The sequence below is a fragment of the Culex quinquefasciatus genome, chromosome 2, assembly GCF_015732765.1.
Source record: "Culex quinquefasciatus strain JHB chromosome 2, VPISU_Cqui_1.0_pri_paternal, whole genome shotgun sequence".
Classification (NCBI taxonomy): Eukaryota; Metazoa; Arthropoda; class Insecta; order Diptera; family Culicidae; genus Culex; species Culex quinquefasciatus.
Genome location: NC_051862.1, coordinates 177,385,185 through 177,408,249, shown reverse-complemented (window position 1 = coordinate 177,408,249; position 23,065 = coordinate 177,385,185). Strand labels below are relative to the sequence as shown.

The 23,065-nt window shown below is 36.1% G+C and overlaps 1 protein-coding gene across 7 annotated transcripts in view; it reads left to right on the top strand.

Annotated features, from left to right (window-relative positions):
* LOC6033186 (receptor-type tyrosine-protein phosphatase kappa) overlaps nt 1–23,065 on the top strand; it is a 184,028-nt gene that overhangs the window by 21,351 nt on the left and 139,612 nt on the right. For 6 of the 7 annotated variants that reach the window (XM_038251726.1, XM_038251729.1, XM_038251731.1 and 3 more), the window contains exon 3: nt 16,284–16,783. The exons of the other annotated variant lie outside the window; for it this stretch is intronic. In XM_038251726.1, the coding sequence (XP_038107654.1) occupies nt 16,734–16,783 (50 nt within the window). In that variant the 5' untranslated portion in view covers nt 16,284–16,733. The remainder of the gene's footprint in view (nt 1–16,283; nt 16,784–23,065) is intronic. 7 annotated transcript variants of the gene reach the window in all.

Genomic DNA, 23,065 nt, shown 5'->3' with positions numbered 1-23,065 from the left:
GGTCGTCGGTCTCCTCGTGGATGGACTCGTCGAGGTCAAAACCCTGCAAACGAAACGGGAATCGGAGCCTTGGCGCACGGTTTAGTTCGTCGGAACCAGTTAAGGTGGAACGCATTTGTAGCGGGGAGGTTTCCACGAAAGGAGAGATATGAAGACGACGGAGCAGATTACGAGTGGGGCGGCGGCAAGCTGAAGCAGCCCAAGCAGAAACCGGCCTTTTTCGGTGTATTTCGGGCATGCGTGACCTTTGAAGAGAAGCTGATTTTGAAAATTTTATAAACTGGTGAGCTCGTTCTTTTTATAAGACAACCATACTTTCATTTATTCTGACATACACACACATCAATGAACACAAACCACGCCAATATTACTAAATACGCGGTAGGGTGTTCCTTTGGTCGTTCGCTGTGAGTTGTGGATTGCCTGCTTCTCTAATGAAGGTTCGACTAGGGGGGCATGCTTATTAATTTCTCGTCGCTCCATACCCTCAGTGACGTGATGGGAGCAAGGGCGTCTATACAAAGTGTCCCTACACCCGCTACAAATTTCCGGTGCTTGGGGAGGAAAGGGTTTCTTTTTATTCTTTGCGCCGGTATTTGTAGCACTAAAATTCGTGCAAAAAAACTTATGCACGTGGGTGTACAGATTACAGAGTAAAAGATGATCGAATTGTTCACCTAGCGCTCACATGTGTTCCAGGACCAAGTTGCCTGCGGGTATGGGGATCATACATACATACATACATACATCAATCATTTTTAAATAACTTCCTCAACATTTCGAACCAATGATATCAGACAAATTAAATTTACACTTTCAGCATGCATGATCAAAATGTTGGTACAGTTGCAAAGTAACCGCCGACCTTACAAGTCGCATTCTCAACGCCAGTCCGCAGTTTGTGTGCGCGTCGCCGCTTTTTTTAAAATGTGCACCGTAGACAAAAACAGTGTGGTTCTGGATTTTTGTAAACTCCAAAACCAACCAAGCCCAAAGCTTGTAAAAAAAATTCTCGCAGACCTTCAAGTAAACCAAGAAAACTTGCGAGCATTGCAATTATGCAATAGAAGAAAAATAGCCGTGTTGCAGTTCGCCGACTCAGCAATGGCCTCGTCCATCATCGACAAACCTCTGGTATATCAGGGTTGCAAAATCCCGATTTACCTGGACAACAACGCTACGGAAGTTCGTGTGCTTGACCTACCTCTAGGCATAAGCAATGATGACGTAGTCAATGTGATGAGTAAATACGGCGAAGTTTTGACCATCACCAACGACCGCTGGATTAACTTCTTCCCAGGGATTCCAAATGGAGTTCGGACCCTGCGGATGTTGCTGAAACAGCCAACGCCGAAATCAATCACTATAAACAATGCTGCTGCAACAGTGACGATTATAGGCAAAAAATCGCTTTGCAAACTCAAAGCAAAGAACAAAAAATGTGCGGATTCGAGTAAAAAGGTGAACCAAAAAAGCAGTAAACAACCGATTGAACCCGAGCATATTTGGACGCGGAAGACGAACTAACAAAAAAAACGAAGAGAGATGGCTGCAGAAGAAACAGATGAAGAAGATGAAGATGTCATAAAAGCAAAATATTATAAGAAAAAGTGTTGTGAGATAACTTCTAAATCCCTGGAAGAAGAGGACGAAGATAAACTTGAAGAACTTGATAATTCACTCTTTAAATATTCTGCTAAATATTTGAAACATAGACAGAAATCGTAAGAAAAAAGGCATGGTAATAATTATTGAAGTGATTTTAAACTCTGTAATCTTTCCTCTTTCACTATCCACCTTGAAGAGATGAATGCACAATGGTGTAAAGTCTCTATAATAATAATAAAAAAAAAAAAATGTTGGTACCGTTACAACTAAAGTATTACACCACTGCTCACTGCTTTAATTTTAGGCAATTCTTTTCAAAACTTTTTAAAATAGTCTTTGAATATTTTTTTTTATTATTGGACACTTACTAAAGATTGAAAGTATTTCCGTTTGTAATCCTTAAACTAATCATTTTGAATCAAATGAATTCCTTGAAATGTGTAATTATAACCGCAAGGAAAAAAACTTTTTTCCCTGTGTAAACTGCCGGACTTCCAAAACTCACTCGAGAAAATTAACACAAACAACCCATCCAACTTCACATTTCAACAATAGCTGTACGCTTTCAAATCCTTCCTGTGAAAGCTCCAGGCTTCTTCGCCAGAAAAGAGACGGACTAGCATATGCTATGACTAACAGCTGCCCTGTCCGAGCTGCTTAGAAAAACAACACATTTCATACTTCCTTTGGCAAAAAGTTCCGGGCATCAGAAGATGGCTCTTGAAGCTTGAACGTTTTGAGCCCATTCCACAGTGTTCGGAATGGCAAAATTAAGTGGAATAAATTGATAACTCCTTTATTTGACGTCCTAGCCAAATGGTGTCTTCGGAAGAGTTGTTGTACTTGATAAGGGCTATCTTTTGAAGTTATTGACATACAGGGTGACGACCTTCCAGGGTGTCAACCAAAACCTAACTTTGTTGGATGACGTTGTATGGCTTTGGTGTCTTCGGCAAAGTTGTAGAGGAGAAAATTTCATGAAAGTTTGTTAAAGGCGCCAAATTTGTAGCTCTTAATCTACTCAAGATATACGCCATTTTTGCAAAAATGGTCCAAAAATGCACTTTTTTGGTGATAACTCAAAATGTTAGCATTTTAGCGGCCTACTATGTTCTGAAGAGTTGTTTATGACATGAAATTACACATCTTTGCCGAAGACAGCAAAATGTTTTGAGCCTTTATTGAAGAGTTATAACCACTTTTATGTGATTTTAAGCCTATTTTCAAGTTGCTATGTTTTCAAAATGGCGCATTTTGGCGCAAAACCGAACAATGCACCTGAAAGTACACACTTTCAAATACATTTCCTGAAAATATCTCCGTGTCTATCCGTGTCTATTTTTAGATATCTCAATTTGAATTTGACGGGTTTTAATCAATTTATTTGTAATTTTTAAGCGGAAACTTATTGAAAACGTGGTAATAATCGGTAAATTGATCGATTTCAAGGGAAAATATATTGTTTATGCTTAAAATTATAACACACATTCTAAAATTATGAATAAAAACATGTTTAGTCCAAAAATAATGCAAATTAAAATTTTAAATAATTGTTCGTATTTAAAATTAAGTATTTCCTTTTATATTTGGTCACTTTAGAAAGGTTGTCGTATTTTTTCATAAGCAAAGTATTTTCCATAAAAATCGATCAATTTACCCTTCAATTCACCGATTTTCAACTCGTATTCAATATGATTTCGATTAACATTTTTAATTAAATTGATTAAAAACCGTTAAACTCAAATCGAGATATCTAAAAATAGACACGGTTAGACACGGAGATATTTTCAGGAAATGTAGTTGAAAGTGTGTACTTTTAGGTGCATTGTTCGGTTTTGCGCCAAAATGCGCCATTTTGAAAACATAGCAACTTGAAAATAAGCTCAAAATCACATAAAAATGGTTATAACTCCTCAATAAAGGCTCAAAACATTTTGCTGTCTTCGGCAAAGATGTGTAATTTCATGTCATAAACAACTCTTCAGAACATAGTAGGCCGCTAAAATGCTAACATTTTGAGTTATCACCAAAAAAGTGCATTTTTGGACCATTTTTGCAAAAATGGCGTATATCTTGAGTAGATTAAGAGCTACAAATTTGGCGCCTTCGACAAACTTTCATGAAATTTTCTCCTCTACAACTTTGCCGAAGACACCAAAGCCATACAACGTCATCCAACAAAGTTAGGTTTTGGTTGACACCCTGGAAGGTCGTCACCCTGTATGTCAATAACTTCAAAAGATAGCCCTTATCAAGTACAACAACTCTTCCGAAGACACCATTTGGCTAGGACGTCAAATAAAGGAGTTATCAATTTATTCCACTTAATTTTGCCATTCCGAACACTGTGCATTCATGACAAACTTGTTCCATGTTTTCTTTTCAGCAAAATGAAAATATGTTGGCAAACCGAGTAGTCAATAATAGTAGACTTGTCAAAATTAGTCAATTTATTAGATTTAATTTACTCGATCGAAAACTGACCAATATTGCTGAAAATGTTAGCACGAACGTGGAACCGCATGGCACATCCCAAAATAGACTCAACTCCACAGGGAAGGCGAAAAAAAGTAATATTTCCCTTCCAAACAGTGCTCGCTGAAAATCCCGTTTTCATGAAATAATAAAATCGACAGGAGCTAGATTTACGACCAACACACTCTGCGTGAATTTTGGGAGGGGCGTCCTCCATCATTTGGCGATTGTTTGGCGCATTTTGACCGTACATTTGCAGGCTTTCCAGCGTTCAGCACACTGCAGTGCATACGGGTTTAGTGGTTTTTCCCTGGTGGTGACGCGCGATTCTGAGGGAGCAGTACAGGCACCATCACTGCTGTGTGACTGACGAACCTCAGGGTTCGGTGGAAAACTAGACAACAATGGGTAGAGCGCGTGGGCGCGTTTGAGTTTTGGTGCTGTGTATTTAGTTGATTGGAATTAAATTTGGAATTCGAGGAAATTAAATTTGCATGCTAATGGGATTGTTTTGAAGGTTTTTACGCTGACCTGGGCTTTCAACGAGTTATATCGCTCGGCTGCTTTCAAATTTGAGTCAAACGAAATAAACAAACTGTAATAATTTTAAAAGGAACCTTGGTTATGAAATACGCTTTTATTAGTGTGAACAATCGTCTCAGTAAAAAAAAAAACAAATAAACGCTCAAAATGTGAATACTGTGTTGGATAGATGATATTTTTTATGTATTTTTTAAATTGCCATTGAATTGCATTTAAAATATCTTGCATATTTTACCCCAATTGACATTGAAAACACAAAAACCCCTTCAGCCTCAAGTGCGTCTCAAGCGTACTCAAGTGACTTCCACCTGATAGACCAACACAAACACACAAAATGGCCGAACGAGCAGCAATAATATAAATTCTTCATCATTAGTTTTCCTAATTGGAGTCAAGTTTGAGAAAACGCTCCAGTTTCGTCCTGATGGCCTTTTCTTTGGGCTAGCTCAAATTTCTCGAACGGAATTCGAGCATCACAAAAAATAAACTACAGAGCTGCAGGGCCAGGCCACAGCAGAGCAGGTTGACCCAAAAATGTACTCCCAAGATGCGATAGCAGTTCGGTGGCGGGAGTTCGCAAGAGGAGAGAATTCCAGCGTCTCTGCGCGTTTCCATTTGGCTGCGTTTCTGCTGCTGCTGCTACATATTTTGCGTCATAACATCAAGCTAGCCAAGCCAACAACAGTCAGAAATATGGCTGAGGTTTTTTTCTTCTCTTTCTCTCTTGCTTTCTTTTGCTCCCTTTACTTCTGCTTGGGACGCAATTTTCCACCCACTTCCATCCGCCGCTCCACGCTTCGTACCGGATTTTCCTCGCGCCACTATTCGAACATCGTTTTTCATACACTCTAGCAGACGTTGGAGCACTGTGGAAAGATAAGCTGGTGGTCAAAATATGGTTTTTAAATAAATTTCCATTGAAACTTAATCCGAACAAATCTGAACGTCGAAACGAAAAGCTATTATTTTTTTGCCATTTCCAAGAAAAAATATGATTTTTGCAAGCAATTCCAAAAAAACAGGAATTTTTCAGAAACTTTTTTACTTGACCCTCTCCAATATCATTGAAACTTTGTAAACATCTAAGGCCAATTTTACAATAAAAAAAGTGAATCTTGACCTCACCTCCTATGCGATAAGCGATTTTAGTGTATTTAGAGCCAGTTGCACTAAAGAATTACATTTAAGAAGGGCGTAAGATATTTGAATTATTATTATAAATTTTTTTATATTGCTGTATCTCGAAGCCGTTGCATCTTATCAAGAGTGGTCAGAAACAAACTTGTAGTAAATTCTGAAAAAAAACATGCCATTTTTTTTTTAAACTAAAAAGTAAAATTTGAAGGATATGTCACGATTTGTCTTCTTTTTTTGTGAAAATTGCCAAAGATGTTGCAACAAGCCCCACGAAAAATGCAGGATGGTATGTCTCTCCTAACAAAATATGTATAAAAAAATATTAATACAGTTTTTCAAAAGTGATACAGAATACAGCAATAAGGAGCGGTCGTGGCTGAATGTTTACGATGTTCGCTTTATAAGCGAATGGTTCTGGGTTCGATACCCATCTGCTCCCAACGAGAAAGTTCTGGACTCATTGAATTTGGAATTATTGAAAAAACTTCAGCTCACGGCGGGGTTCGATCCCCTGTCCTTAGGATTGGCAAGCAAAATGCTTTCCACTTTACCGTGGAGCATTAGTAGCTTTAGTAGGACTTAGACTGATATAGTTGAATCCAAGAAACGGACGAGAATAAAGTTGAATGCAAGTTGTATATCAGAACATACAAGAATGCATTGCATTGCATGCATGCAGGCGCATTTGAAATGAACCTACATTACCTCGCTATAAATAGCCTGGGCGACTGCTAGAATTCATCCAATAAGAGATGAGAAGAATTGAAAGCATTCCCATTAGAAATGTGAACACACGAAGAATTCGAACAACAATGCCAACGGTCGTTACCACTCGCCTAGGGTGGCTCCTCAGACCATTCACCTTCCCAAAAACCGTCCAACTCCAAGCGAAACTTACTTGAGGATACCGTGGAGATTTTCCCTTAATACTCTTAAAAAAGTGGAGCATCAACACTTCCCGTCTTCCAATTCCCTTTCCTTGTCCCTGGTGCGCGGTGGAGATGGGAGCGGCCGGCAATGGACGGCTGCCATGGTGGTGAGAATCTAGTTCAGGTGGAATTGGTTCTATTCCCAATTATCGATTCCTAGGCAACTTGGGCTTAGACAATCATCACATCACATGGCGAAAATCCAGTCTGCAATCCGCTAAAATCACCGTCTCCTAGCGAAGCGAAGCGAAGTGATACAGAATACAGCAATATTTTATTTACGATAAATAAAATTATTTAAATAGCTAAATAAATGAAATTATTTAAATAGCTTACACAGCAAAAATCCGATGGTAAAATCGCATGCAAAGCATGCACATCACCTTGTGAGCAAAAGCATGTAATATTGTATGAGAAAACGTGTACACAAAAAGCATATACAAAAGAAAAATAAATAAATTTTGCACACCCCAAAAATAACATCAATCTGGTGAGAGTCATATCCAGATTACCAAGTCCGCGCCCCAACCACCTCGGCTATCTCGCCGCTGTGAATTAAGCTTGATTAACACCAATGTAGCTGTACGTTCCCCATACATCGTATATAGTTAATTCAGTATACGACGTACGGGAAACCTACTGCTACATCGGCGTTGAACACAGCATTTACAAGACGGTGAGATAGCCGAGACGGTTGGGCGCATCTTGGTAATCTGGATATGACTTTCACCAGATTGATGTTATTTTGGGGTGTGCAAAATTTATTTATTTTTCTTTGTACATGCTTTTGTGTACATTTTCTCATACAATATTACATGCTTTTGCTCACAAAGGTGATGTGCATGCTTTTTCATGCGATTTTACACAGAATTTTTTTACTGTGTACGCCCCTTCTCAAATGTCATTCTCCAGTAGAAAAGAAGCCTTTATTGGGATAAACTTCCCTCGTGCTTACTCAGCTTGCTGTGTTTGCATATGGGAATTTAAGCAAACTGGGGCAGGTTAGACTTGAGTGATTTAGAAGTCATCCTGATTTGTTATGCACTCAATAGGTAAATTTTGTTAAATTTTCGTTTATTTGACTGGATTGTCCAACATATTAACTGGAAATCTATAGAATAAAAACATTTGCAAGTATTTTCAGAAAATGTATGATAATTACAGTAATTTTATATGAATAACTTTAAATTTTAAAAAAATTAGCACTAATTTTATTTTTTACAGAGCTTGATTTTAGAGTTTTATTATCCATACTTTGTTAAAGCTATTCAAATTAAATGATTGGTTTAAATATCTAAACATTCAATATTAGGCCCTTTTGAAATGTTAGTGCTTACTCAACTTGCCGTTTTTGCATATGGGAATTTAAGCAAACTGGGGCAGATTAGACTGATAAAAAATAGATTTAAAAAAATATGTACAAGCTTAGTTTCCATTGCACAGTGGTCCAGATCGTAAAATTAAGTGGAAAATAGCTCTTCCGAAAAATGGTGAAGTTTTGGAGCTTTGGTGTCTCCAGAAGAGTTGTTGCTAATTGAGAGGGGCAACTTTTGGTTTGGTTGAAAATTAGGTGGTTCACGACTAGGGTGATTTTCAAAATCTAACTTTTCAGGAATATTTTTGGGATTTTTTATTGTCTTCAAGAAAGTTGTTGTGCTCGTTAATCCAAGCAACTTTGTTGAAGACAGAAAATAATATCTTTCAATCTACGCCTTCTACGAGAAAGCTTCTGAGTGAACCTTCAAAGTCTTTTTCTTAACGTAGCAATTCAGAGTAAAGTTTTAGAGTAAATTGTTGTTCGGGGCCCTTTTAGAGCTCTAAAAAATAATTTTAATTTATGACATGTCAATTTGACTTCAGAGTCAATAGTTACATCCAATTAAAGGTAAAAAAAGATGCAAATTCAAAACTTAAATATCTCGTAAAAGCGCAAGCCAATTTTTAAGCGCCACATTTCATTCGAAAGAGAGATCTTACTCTACAAACGCTGAAAAAATCTCAGAAGTCTCAGATAACTTCATTTGATAATGTCTAATTTTGTAGGAAAAAATGTATGAGACCGACCTAACGAAATTCCAAAATTGTCAAATTTTATGTTTTTCCATGTAATTTTGCCCGCTGAATCCAAATCTTCCCTCCGAATTGACCCAAATAGCCCAAATATCGATTTATGGTCATATTTTAAGTTTTTATTAAATGTTTAAAATGCGTCTCATGCACTGGATTTGAGAAATAAAACATCACGAAAAACAATAACAAAGATCATGAAATCTATTTCTAACATTATTGAAATTATGTCAAAACTTGTTCAATACTCTTTTTTTTTTGAATAACTTTGTGCAATTTTTGAAATAAATGTATCAAATTTGCAACAGATTTAAAACATTTTCGCTTGATTTTGTTTTGAAGGTCGCATAATGAAATTAAAAGTAAGTCCAAATATTTTATTCGTCTGTCTGTGTGGCCCTCTCCCCGTGCCATACCTTCACACTTAGAAGACGCGGGAGACGGAGTCTTGTCGCAAAAAGAACGATACACGCCTGTTGATCTGTTGACGAAACCGCAAGGTTTCAGAAGGCCACATTATTATAAGGTGTTACGTCGATTCTGTTCCGATCAATTATTTTATTTAATTTGAATGTTAAATCGTTTTTTTTTTCTCTTAAACGTATTATGAGATATTTTATAATTTTAGGAGAGCACTTGATATTTTGGAGCATGATTCGCATATTTGTCCCACCATAATTTTCATACTAAATTGATTATAATTTTTTCGACTATACTCATGTTTTGAATGACTATAGCTTATAGCTTGTTTTTTTTAAGTTTTTAATTCTTTGACCTAAACTAAATGTTGAATGCAACAATTTGGTTGACATTTGGTTTTAGACTAGACATTGAGATCCGGACTGGTCCCAAGTATCATCACTTGTGTGATATCTTATGACTCGCCACAGAATGAACGTGCCACAGGACGACGACGATATCTTATTTCTGCATTGATCAAATTTGTCAAGCATTGAAATAAAGTTTCATTGAAAATTAAGTTCTCAAATTAGTACATTTTTTGAATGCCCTAACAATTAGATTTGAATTTTAGTTTTTCTTTTTATAATTATATTTTTCAGAAGAAATAAGTCTATCGTTTTAAGGAAAAAATTAAATAATTATTAGGAGATGACAAAGATGTATAACTTTCAAAAGTCAAATTTTAACCATCAGTCACAAAATTAACCCACAGTTCCCTTCATCCCACTGTGGTTGGCATGCGTTTGATTGTGGTAGTGTATTTTGAGCTATAGTACCTTCTTCTATAGTGGTAGTACTACACACTACCACCGACCGTCCACCAGCCGATATAGCGCTGCTGGGAAGAGATTGGAAAGATAGTGAATGGCGACGCCGCCGCCGCCGCGACGCCAAAAACGCAGCACTCAAATGTGGAGCAAACTGCGAGCTTTTCTGTGTCCGTTCTGGTGAAAATCGCCACCGTCAGCGGCCGTAGTCGTTTCGGGGTTTGGGGCCAGACTTGGCTGACTGACTGGGAGGATTTCGTTAAGAAGTTGCTCTTGGGGGCCCTTTTGTGCTGTGCAGGGCGGCGCGTGCGGCACTTAAAGTGCAACTTCATCATTGACCGCCATTGTTTCTTTTTTTAGTAACCACTTGAATGGACCTTTCACAAGAGTTGAGAAGATTTGTGGTTCTTTTATCCTTTGAAAAAATGACTTTAGCTTGTCTTTAGTCTTTTGCAGTTTGCTTGATTTTTTCTGCTCTAAACGGCACGTGTACTCTCTAAGTCGTTAGAAAGAAGGCAATCTTAATTTACACGTGGTGCTGATTTTTATGGCAACCAGCTGCTGCTGCCACTTTTCAAGACACGAGACAGCTGGTTTCAAGGGCTTCGACGCAAGATGATGGAAATTTTCTCGCAACTATGCTTGTTCTCTTGTTAGGCCATGTTTATGAGAGTTTGAAAAATGGTGGGATGGATTTTATGTGTACTTGTTTTAATCATGGCCTCCCATAAACAATTACGAATCACGAAATGGAAATTTAATGGGATTGAGAGACTTTATAACTTTATGATAAAATCTTTCATTTAGTCTAATTTGGTCTCCTTGTGGCATCCCTTTAAGGATGCATCAAACCAAACTGTTTATCCTAAACGTAATATTACGCAAAAAGCCGGCTGCTGACGACTGGCTGCGGCGAACACAGGCCGGTTCCAAAATGAAATTTTAATTAACATCCTGCCACCATCCACCCACACACTCACATAAAGGCGGTAATGAGGGAACCAGAAATCCTTGATGTGCGAACAAATGTGAGAGGCAAGAAGCCAAAAGAGCAGACTTTTGCACAAGCAAGCTTTTCACAAGAACGAAGTTTTCTCACGGTGTCCTAGTGTGATGAGGTGGTAGAGGGGGAAAACATATTCTTGCCAAGAGGCATTGTCCGGGGCTTCTTTTTGGGGGGAGGGAGGTGGCATCCCCTTTTCGCACCCGCAAGTGATGGAAATTATAAAAGGTTTGCATCTTTTTATTTGTCACCATTCATAAACAACAAATGTGCTTGTTCGCTCTGTTTCATAGAGAGAACGAGATGGGGATTGTCGCTCTCGGGAGCTTTGATATCTGTCTTTGATGTCTAGAGTTTTTTTTGATTAGGTCCTATAAACATATGAAAGACAATAGTTTATTGGTCCTTTTCAAAAAAAACTCTAGATGTAATCTAGCGGGGTGCCCTGAGGGGTCTACAATACGCCCTTTTAAGTTTCTTGAGCTGAAATGTATGTTGAGTAGGCAATATTGAACAAGAAGACTGCAAATTATCTTTGAGACACTTTTGAAATTGTTTATTTTTTTTACAAATCTCAATCATACTTATTTTTTTAAAGTGATGGCGATTTGTTCAATTAAACCATGCGGAGCAAAGTGGAGCAATTATTTTCCATTTTTTCCCCGTATTTGGTAATTTTTAGCAACTTTTGGTCTACGAAAAACTTTACTGCTATTGTTTTATGCATGAATTTCTCATCTTTATTTTTTTAAATGCTTGTAAGGGCCTCCTTCAAACATCCAAACATTATCTTTTATCTATTTGGTGATTTTCATATTTTCTAATCAAGGTTTTATGTCGAGTGTTATAAAAAAAATATAAAAAAAATCATTGAAAAACTTCTACAATCGAAAGTAAGTTGAACTCTCTATTCGTACCAGTATAAGCAGTTGACTGGTTGGGATACAATATAGCTATACAAATTTATAATAAATTCCTCGAAGATTTTTTGTGAGATTAATATCTTGACTGTTTCTAAAGCAGTGTTTCTCAACCGGTGAGAACTTCCCCCAGGGATTTTTTTGCCAAAATTCTCAACACTTATTTGGCTCTTTCTTTGAAACTTTGAATCTTACAATTATTTTTTAAATTATTGTTAAATTTATGCAATTTCTTAGATAACTACAGCTTTTTACTTAGATTTTATCTTTAAAGGTATCAAAGATGTAGCTGACAAAAACTAAAAATCATATTACTTAATTTTTGTGATTTTTCCATATTGTGCAAACATGAACATAAATTCTTAAATATGTTTGCTTTAGTCATACAAAAGCTGTACTTTTGAGCAGCAAAGCAAAAAATAAATATTTATGATTATCTGTATCCTATCGATTTATTGAGAACAATAAATATTTATTCATTTTTTTTTTTGGTTTTGATTAACATTTTAAGCATTAATAGAACCTTAATTTTTTTTGTGAATACCAAAAAAAAATTCAAATCTTTGAGTATTTGTATTTTTAGCTAAAACTAATTGGTTGTGTAAAACTAGCACTTCCCACAAACAACATTATGATTTTTATGCGTTGATACCAATTATTTAAAAATTTAAGGGGGGAATTAAGTTCTTGAAAATTAGCCAAGGGGAATAGATCGACAAAGGCTTTCGAATATCAGGGATATTCAAAATGCGCTTGTATTTACCAAAAAGGAAAAAAATGATGTTATATTGGATCTTTAAAAAAAACTCCAGATTTGTATATACAGTAGGGTGCCCAGAATATGGGACTTTTTTTCAAAACCTCGCTCCACAAGCTGAATATTGTTCCTTGACCTATTCTAGGACTCTGGACCAAATATGAGCAAAATCGGTCATCATTTACCCATTGATACTCGGAGGTGAAGTTTGTATGGGAAAAATCGAAAAAATGTATGGAAAATCCAAGTTTCTTACGGTTTGGTCTACACGGTGCGCTACTTCCATCCGAATATTCCCAAAAGTGAGATTCTTAATGAAAATTTAATGCTCTACAACTTTGTAGAACATACCAAAGCTGTAAAACTCGATCCTGAAAAGTTATTAGCTATTTAAAAAAGTCATTTTTGTATGAAAAACATTGTTTACACCAACTTTAGGCTCGGGTATCAATGGGTTAATCTCATTCAATGTCGCTCAAAATTTACACAGATGCTTAAAATAACCCAAAAAACCGTTTTCCACTTGTGGAGCAGGGGGTCATTTTTTCTGGGCACCCTAATATACAGCCATTCCACGTCACACAGGAAGTCTCCAAATCAAAAGTGCTCCGATTTGGCTCAAATTTGGAGTGGGGGTTCTTTGGGCCAAATAATTAGACCCGTATTTTTTTGTTTGGCAATTAGGGTGGTCATATCCGAAATAAGGTGGTCAAGAAAATTGCGTTTTTCGTCAATTTTCGCAAAAACCACATTTTTCAAAAAATGATATCTTCGGAACGGCTGAACCAATTTTGGAGCGCCACAATTCAAAAGAAAGATTATTAGTTGGGCTTCTAAGGAAAAATATGTTGAGGTCCAAAAAACTAGCTGAATATTTGAAAAGGTCCTATGAAAATTTCATTTGCCGATTTCAAGGTCTCGGGACTAAAGAGCCCATGTCTGAAAATATTTTCCCCTGATTCCTTGTAATATTTTACATAACATATAGAAAAATTGCGGTTATCCATTAACACGTTTCGGAGATATGATTTTTTAAACAAAAAAATTGGGTTTTTTCGACGCACCGCGCGCAAGAACGGGAAAATGACGAAAACGGTAAAAATCAACTTTTTTCACTAAAACTGCGATAACTTGAAAATTTCAGCGATGTCCTGTACATGTTTGGGTACCAAACGGCGCGTCGAAAAAACCCAGTTTTTATGTTTAAAAAAACAAGTTAAAAAATCATATCTCCGAAACGTGTTAATGGATATTCGCAATTTTTCTATATGTTATGTAAAATATTACAAGGAATCAGGGGAAAATATTTTCAGACATGGGCTCTTTGGTCCCGAGACCTTGAAATCGGCAAATGAAATTTTCATAGGACCTTTTCAAATATTCAGCTAGTTTTTTGGACCTCAACATATTTTTCCTTAAAAGCCCAACTAATAATCTTTCTTTTGATTTGTGGCGCTCCAAAATTGGTTCAGCCGTTCCGAAGATATGATTTTTTGAAAAATGTGGTTTTTGCGAAAATTGACGAAAAACACAATTTTTTGGACAACCCTATTTCGGATAGGACCACCCTAATTGCCAAACAAAAAAAATACGGGTCTTATTATTTGGGCCGAAGAACCCCCACTCCAAATTTGAGCCAAATCGGAGCACTTTTGATTTGGAGACTTCCTGTTTGACGTGGAATGGCTGTATAATTCTTATTTTTCTGGATTTTAATTGCACTAAGTTTGTTTCGATTGATTTTAACTTTGGGCAACGAATTACCGCGAAGGTTGAAGAAGTCACAAATCAAGAATGATCAACAACATTTTCACCTTGCATTCTTAACTTTCTAGAAAGGTTCGAAAATGTTAAAAAAAATATGGATCGTTCCATTTTTTTCGAAACCGGGATATTGAAATGGTAATTCTGTACCTCTAATTATAGTCCTAACACTATTTTTTCCATTAGCCATTGAACAGACAAATTTCAATAAATCGTTAACATTTTTTTTCTCAAAAATTGGCAAACGAAGTAAATAAAGATTATACTGTAAAATAATGGAATCCCAAACAAATAAGATGTGTAATAGAATTCGGTAGATTGGTACACTGAAAACTATCAGTTTAAATTAATTTCAACCGTAGTAAAAAATCATCTCACAACTGATTTTGGGAGTATTCTAACAGTTGATTCCGACCTAGATTGAAAATGTATTACAAAAATTAAAGCGGCCAGCCCTACTACGTTGTATTTACCGCAGAGAGGATTCTAAGGACGGATCACATTTCACAGAATCTACAGGGGAGGAAGGATGCGTGGACATACCGTACCAAACGCTCCGATTAATTTTAGTGTAATGATATACAATTAATTGAATTATAAAAAATGAATATAAAATAGTCAAATATCTTAATTATCAGCCGAAAAATAATACGTTATTCATTGATATAAGGTAGATAGTACAGCACAGCATTTTTCAAGTTGAAGAAATAAAGAGATTGTAAGAAATTACAAAAAGAAAAAACTGAGTAGAAAATTGTAAAAAAAATAAAATTGTGCTTAAGGCGTAATCTAACCACAAGACTTTCCAGCATACTTTCATCGGATTGGCTGCGTTTATGTTAGATTAGATTAGTTGATTCCGATCTAGATTGCACCATATCTTAACTTTCGGTTATTCCGATAGTCAAATTCACTAATCTATTTTGACTTGTGTTTTTTTCTTTTTTCGTATTTTGTGTTTTTCTTTAACTTTTATACAACATTCAAACAATGAAGTTATTTAAAAGTGATTAAAAAATGTATAGCTGAACTCAAAAAAATATATATATTACTTAGGTGAGAAAAATATTATAATTTCACAATCTGCATCTTATGATTCCTGCATGTGACATTTCTTTTGTAACAAAGAAATGTAATCTGGTAATCATGATTGTAGAATTTCTCCATCAAAGAATTAACACATTATTCAAGACCCTATGAAGAATATTTCAATGAAAATAGCTTTCGAAACCACTTCACATTGTTAGTTAGGAATTTGAATGTCCTATCCTATAAGTCTGGCAATGCTGTTAGAAACATTTTCAAGGCTCACCGGAAGTAGTTATTTATTATAAAAATGTTATTTTGAACCATCCTAATGTTTATTGTAAGATAGAATAAGCCTTTAAAATTAACCGTAGATTTTGAAGACGAGTCGTAACGGCTTCTAAATCTATGTTGTAAATACACATCACATGTACAGACATAACGCATCATAATTGATAATTTTATTTCGAAACAAATCCCGTTCAATTCCGTGGCTTTCTGTCTCCTCACACTGTGAGCCCAACCTTATATCTCAGCTAACCATTCGAAGAGTCCATATTTTCACTAACTCACTCTGCATCATTTTAGTATGTAAGAGCACGAATTTACGAATTTTACGAGGGATATCCGAATGGTTTGGCACACCTTAACTTTAAACAACCAGGCAAAACTGCAGATTATGGAAAAGGAGGAAATGGACAAAGCATAGTTTCGGGTCGTGGTTGTGGACGTGGCTGGGCGACATTCCAACCCTGAACGAGGGAGAACTTACTATGTGTAAAGCTAGTATCACTCAAAGGACGAAATATGATTTCTCTTTGGCAGATTGACCACTGAATGCAGCAGCAGCCGCAGATTCTAGGAATTAGGAGAGGAATTTATTTGCTTTGGACTTTGGAGCAAACTGAGAGGATAGACTGTCGTACAAGGGACAGTATGAAGTCCACCAGACAACGGACTTGAATAAATAATCGGATAAAAACGCTGTCAACTCAACGAGAAGTGCATTGGATAGAACAGCAGACGACAGAATAACAAAAAACACAGTGTCCAGTCCAAACAAACGAGGGAAAATCCTCTGCACACGGTGTGAAAAGTGTGGAAAACAACGCAAAGAAAAACCCATCAAAGCTTGTTGGTTGGTTCAACTCCAGTGAGATCGCCGGGGATCAGTTCGCCGAACCATTGACACCGGGCACACCTACACCCACACAGCCACGTACTAGTGACACGTGTACGTACACATACAACGTCACCAGCAGCAGCAGAGACACCATGTCCCGTTCGACACAGTCATCAGGCAGCCAGAGGAGACACAGATCAAGGTAAAATATTCAATTTATGTTGTTTATCGATTACTCGAGGATTTTCGGTGTGACCCGGTGCGGGGGGCAGGGGGTTGGCCGGATGACGTGTCACGCAGGATAACGGACAGGAGACACGCCGGAGCGGAGTGGCCGCCCTTTCTTTGTATAGCACACACATGCCGCTGCTGCTGTTGTCGGTGGGTGGAGATGGGAGGGGCTGAAAGTCGGAAAAGGCTGTCTCGGGCTGGGTGTACACACTTACAGACATGTATATAACAAACAGGATAGGTTAGTTTTATATGGCTGGTGTGTGTGTGGGAGGCTTAGGCCTTTGTCATTATCCTTATTTATATCCCGGGCTAAAGGCCGTGAGTATGAGCCTTCTGAGGTCAAAGGTAGATTTGGTTTGTGTGCAGTGTATTATATTGAGGTGGATTTAAGTCTTATCCGTGCGAGTTGCTGTAAGTTATTGACCTGTGGCTGGATGGTATTCTCAAAGAGAACTTTATTTGAAGTAGAAAATATGTGATTCTCGCATTGACTGTAATATGTTTTTCTATAAAACAAAAATTACGTATAAGCTTTGCAAGAGAACTTAATCGTTTCTTTTGAAAGATGTTTGTCAACTCTGAACTACTGAATATTGAGTCAAATAATATTACAAGCACAAATTATTGGATTCGTAACGTAGACTAAAAAACTATTTAAGGCCTATACAATTTTATTCAAGTTGATGGGCGGCCACTGCTCAAAAAAAAATTCAGATTTGTCATAGAAATAGGTTTACGAAATAAAGTGAATCCCTTAATTGCATAATTTAATTAAATTCATTTATTTGTTGTTCGGAGGATTTACCCAATTTGTTAAATCAATTACATATTAAATCCTTAAAACTACAAGTTGAATCACGACGATCAACATTTCGTTGGTCTAAGTGGTTTGAGTGAGAGTAGAGGAAACTATTTAAAAAAAACTGCTTCTTATTCTAGGGATTTATAGAATAATATTTTTTAACGGATATGCCGATGCAAATATTTTTGAAAGTTTATGTCCCTTTACTCTGCCCTAAATCGAGGGGGAGGAGGCAAACAAAATTTAAATTGTAATTACAGGCCGTGGGTTTAACCTTTCATTAAAAAAAATGGTTGTAAAATGCATCATAATCAATCACAATCGTATTACAATCATTAGTCTTGAAAAAAAAAACTTGGTATCGATGAAAAAAAAGCTATTTGTGGTTCTGTACATTGGAATTCCACAAAAACTCAAAATAATTTTAACACGTCTATTTCAAGTGAAATTGCGATGTTTTAAAAAAAAATATTTTTGTCTTTTGATTTTTTAAACCAATATTGATAAAAACTTTGCAAAATATTTGTTACGGCATTAATACTTATAAAAATTAAAATAGATCTAAGGCGTCATCCATAAAGTATGTCACGCTAAAATCGGCCAGAATTAACCCCCCTCCCCCCTATGTCACACTTTGTCACGCTGGCTCTGACCCCCCTCAAAAAGTACGTCACGTTTTGTCGGACCCCTTCCCCCACCATCTTGTTTTTTGTACAATTTAAACATGATTTATAAAAATAATTATTTTTAAATTCGAAGTTCAATCGAGAAAATTTTGATTTTTTTTGGTTTAAGAATTTGGATTTTTTTATTTTGTTTAATGTTGTATTGATATAAATCACCATCAACATTTTGTTTTAATCTGATGATTTGATATGCATCTGTCATCAAAAACTCTGTTTCTTAAAGATTTTAATCGTGTGTGATTTATGAATAAAGTTTAAACTTTTTTAGCTGTACTTTATACTTTTTAAAGCTATATTTTAACATTGAATATTCAAAAAAAAACAAGAAATAGTCTAGTGTGACGTCACAGTCTCACGAACCCCCCTCTCCCCCTTGTCAAACTTTGTCACACTTGCGAAAACCCCCCCCCCCCCTAGAGCGTGACGTAATTTCTGGATGACGCCTTAATGAAAATAAACTGTCTTTTAAATGAATTATTTTATTTATCAGCTAGGTTTACCTTTCTTGAAAATTCTTAGGAAATGGCTTTCAAAAATGTCTGCAATGTGCAATGGGAGAATTTGCAATCAATCAATTTCAATATATACAAATTGAAGAAAACTCTGGCACACCTGGGTAAAACCATGCACGGCGTCTTTTTCAGGGGGGTAGTATTTTTTGAAAAATAGCAAGAAAACTGTCATATACATATGAAAGTATGGAACATCCCCGTTCATTTGCGGGGCGAACGAAAATCTTTGGTCGGGAAAAATCAAAGTTATCCTCATTTGAAGTTTTTGAACTTTTTTCCTATGGGGCCAAATTTCGTCTATTTCAATTTAGTATTGTTATAAGTCTACATGGGCATGATTTATGGTTCAGATCATATGATTTCTTATGGGAAATGATGCAAGGAACATTTTTCCTGAAGCACGCAAAGTGATTGAAAATAAGGGAAAAAAGTTATAAAGGTTTTGTTGGAAATTTGGGAGATTTTCTGATAAAATTGCACACCTCTTTCCCAAAAACCGCAATGTTTTTGATATTCAGATCATTATTTTGATTAATTCTTTTTTGAAAAATGTTTCTGGGCCCATTGAGTATATAAATCACTACAGAAAAGTGTAATTGGTTGGGTTTATGCTCAACTGTAAGCCACTTTTATGAATTTTGGATTTCAACCGAATCAACATATTTTTGTTTGTTTTTGTTATAAAATGTACCGTTTCCATTAGATTTTCACATTTGTATTAGTCTTATTAAACCTCACAAGAGATCTCGTACTTATATTGAGGTCAGGTGATAATATTGTAAATCAAAATCAAATCAAACCATCCACATTAACGACCCCAGGTCTTTTGTGGTCTCTATTGCAAGTTTCTGCTCGAACCTAGGAGTCCGAAGGCTTGAATGGGGAGAGCACCCAAACCTCTTTCTACTCCAAGGAACCTTCTACCCCAGTGTTTGAACAGACGACCTTTGGATTGCGGGTCCAACCGCCACCAGCGGACACCGGAGTAGGCTTGGTTTGGTGTGTTGTTTGTACTTATGGCATGGAGACGACTCCTACACCTGGAATGACTTAACGGCCTAACAACCAAGGCCGGGACCGACATTTTACTTCCTCATCCGATGGAAGGTTGGAGCAGATGGGAATCGAACCCAGAATCATCCGCTTACAAAGCGGATAGCGTAACCATTCGGCCACGCACTGCCACTGTGATCAATTATTTGTGTGTTTTTTAGCAAAACAATTTAATTGTTGTATTGTTCGTTGTTTCAAATTTGGATGCCAGACTTGTTTAGTATGTTAAGCTCAATTATTTGAGATTAAATTAATATATTTACATACATTTAAACTTTTTAATGATTTTTACGCAATATTTATGTTATTACCAATAATTGCCAGTTCAACTCTGTAGTTTCAATACAAATAATATAGCCCAAATGGAAATACAAATTAACAAAAGGCATAGAAATAGAAACCCTGTGATTGTATTTACACTGCATGTCTCAATTAGATACAAAACATATCATGTGGACCATGTACTCACAAAAAAAGTGAAAATTTAATGTAAACGGTACATTTTATAACCAAAACACACAAAAATATGTTGATTCGGTGAAATCCAAAGTTCAAAAATGTGACTTACAGTTGAGCATACACCCAGCCAATTACACTTTTCTGTAGTGATTTATATACTCAATGGGCCCAGAAACATTTCTCAAAAAAGAATTCATCGAAATAATGATCTGAATATCAAAAACATTGTGGTTTTTGGGAAAAAAGTGCGCAATTTTATCAGAAAATCTCCCAAATTTCCAACAAAACCTTTATAACTTTTTTCCCTTATTTTCAATCACTTTGCGTGCTTCAGGAAAAATGTTCCTTGCATCATTTCCCATAAGAAATCATATGATCTGAACCATAAATCATGCCCATGTAGACTTATAACAATACTAAATTGAAATAGACGAAATTTGGCCCCATAGGAAAAAAGTTCAAAAACTTCAAATGAGGATAACTTTGATTTTTCCCGACCAAAGATTTTCGTTCGCCCCGCAAATGAACGGGGATGTTCCACACTTTCATATGTATATGACAGTTTCCTTGCTATTTCTCAAAAAATACTACCCCCCTGAAAAAGACGCCGTGCATGAACCATACTCACATAAAGCACTTTTTGTGACTTTTCAAGCAAAACATTATACATTTACGTTAGAAGTGAACAGACTACGCTCATAATACCTTCAAAACATCATTTTTAGTTTTCATACGACCTTTTCAAATGTTAGGTTAGATTTTTAAAACTTTCATTTGCGTCCAAGATAGATTGGAATGGTGCGGAGTTATGATTTTTTTTAAATGTGTTTTTTTTGCGAAAATCGACGAAAATGGCCACTTTCGGACCACCGTAATGGCCAAAAATGTACGGGACTAATTATTTTGACCAAGAAGCCCCAGAAAAAAATGAGCCAGATCGGAGAACTTGCTGTAGAGCAATTCCAGCTCAAATCAGGAGTTTTTCTGGTATGTTTGAACCCGACCATCTCCGATTTTAATGAAACTATGTAAACTTTTTATCCATGGCTTATGTAAGCCATTTGTGTGTATAGGGAACCAGTTGCACTCGAAAATGGCATTTGATAAGGGCGTAAGTTATTTAAATATTTTTTGTATTTCGTAAGCCTTTGAATTGAGTCAAATAGTGATCAAACACAAACTTTTAAATAAAAATAATCATCATCTTTTTTGAGATTTTTCGTAAAATTAAGTTATAAGATGAGGTCACGATTTCTTTCGCTCAAAATTTTTGAGGAAATAGCCTAAGATGTTACATAAAGACTCACGAAAAAATGCAAAATGGTATGCCTCTCCATAAAAAATACAAAAATCATTTACGAAACAATTTTTTTGAAAAGTGGTCTAAACGTTGATAAACCGATATTAGGACTTGACTCTCCAGACAATTTTACATACAAATCTTCATACTGACCATTGTCCTTAGTCCAATCCTTGTGAAGATTCAGCGGTTTTGAAAATAAAAATGTTGAAAAAACATTGGTTTTGGCCATTTTTTACCATTTCTATATGACAGACTTGATTTTTCTCGTAAATATTTTTACCGAAAAGCTCGTCCAGTTTTCCATTAGTTTGTCTTTGTCCACTTTTTAAAATAACTCGTTTTATTATTTATGTAAGCTAATTTACTATCCAGGCTGCCATAAAAGTTAAAAAATATGTTTTCTGATCGATTTGGTCAATCGCTGCCCAGATTTATTAGGAATTTATTTGGTCTTCGGCAAAGTTGAAGGTTTAGGAATTCAAAAATCAGGAACGAATAGACTGCCCATGATCGCATAAATGTCCCATATGCAATTTCGTCACTTTTGAGTTATTGATACAGTTTGGTTCAAAATCGTGTGCTTTTTCGAAAGAGCCTATAACATCCAGTACTTTGTTCTAGGAATCAGAAGGAAATCAAGTTTTTTCGTGAAAATGTAACACGTAGCCTTATGTGTGGGACAAACTTCAAATGCGTTTTTCTCAGCTTGCTGTTTTTGCATATGGGACATTTATGCGAACATGGGCAGTAGATATCCTATGGATTACCACTTTTTCACTTTTAGCTCCAAAACCATATTGTACTAATATACCTTTATTGATTTTTATTTTGTTGTTAAACCTGATTTAGATTATCAAAAATTACATCTTTTGACTTTTGGGAATGTTGATCAATATTGGTTTTCCCAATTTATGATTTGACTTTTGGACAATTTTTTTTTTTTTGAGGGAAGAAAAATATAATTTAAAAAAAATCAATTCTGACATATTGATTGTTCTAAACGCCAAAGAAAGTAAAGAGCTTACATGGTGTTCTATGTTGTTTTCAATTAAAACTGAATCTACTGAAGGTAAAATAAATTCACGTGGTCCAACTATGCGTTCATGATATCATCAACAATTGGCCATTTTGAATAAAATTAAAGCTTACAAGCCTTACCCGACAAACTTCGTTCTGCCGTTTTTTCGTTTGTTGACGTTTTTAACTTTTTTGCTTATTCAGCCTCCTGTGATCAAAATTTGATTTTACGTAACTTTTCCCATACAATCTGCAGATTTTCCGGAATCGGTTCCAGAGTGGCCAAAGTTTTAACTTTTTGGCGTAAGAACCTTCCTTGGACTTATACTAACCCAACGCAACAAAGAGCACCTCGATCCGACGCTCCGTATTGAACTGATTCGCGTTCGAACAAAACCGTCGAAATTTTTTATACCTC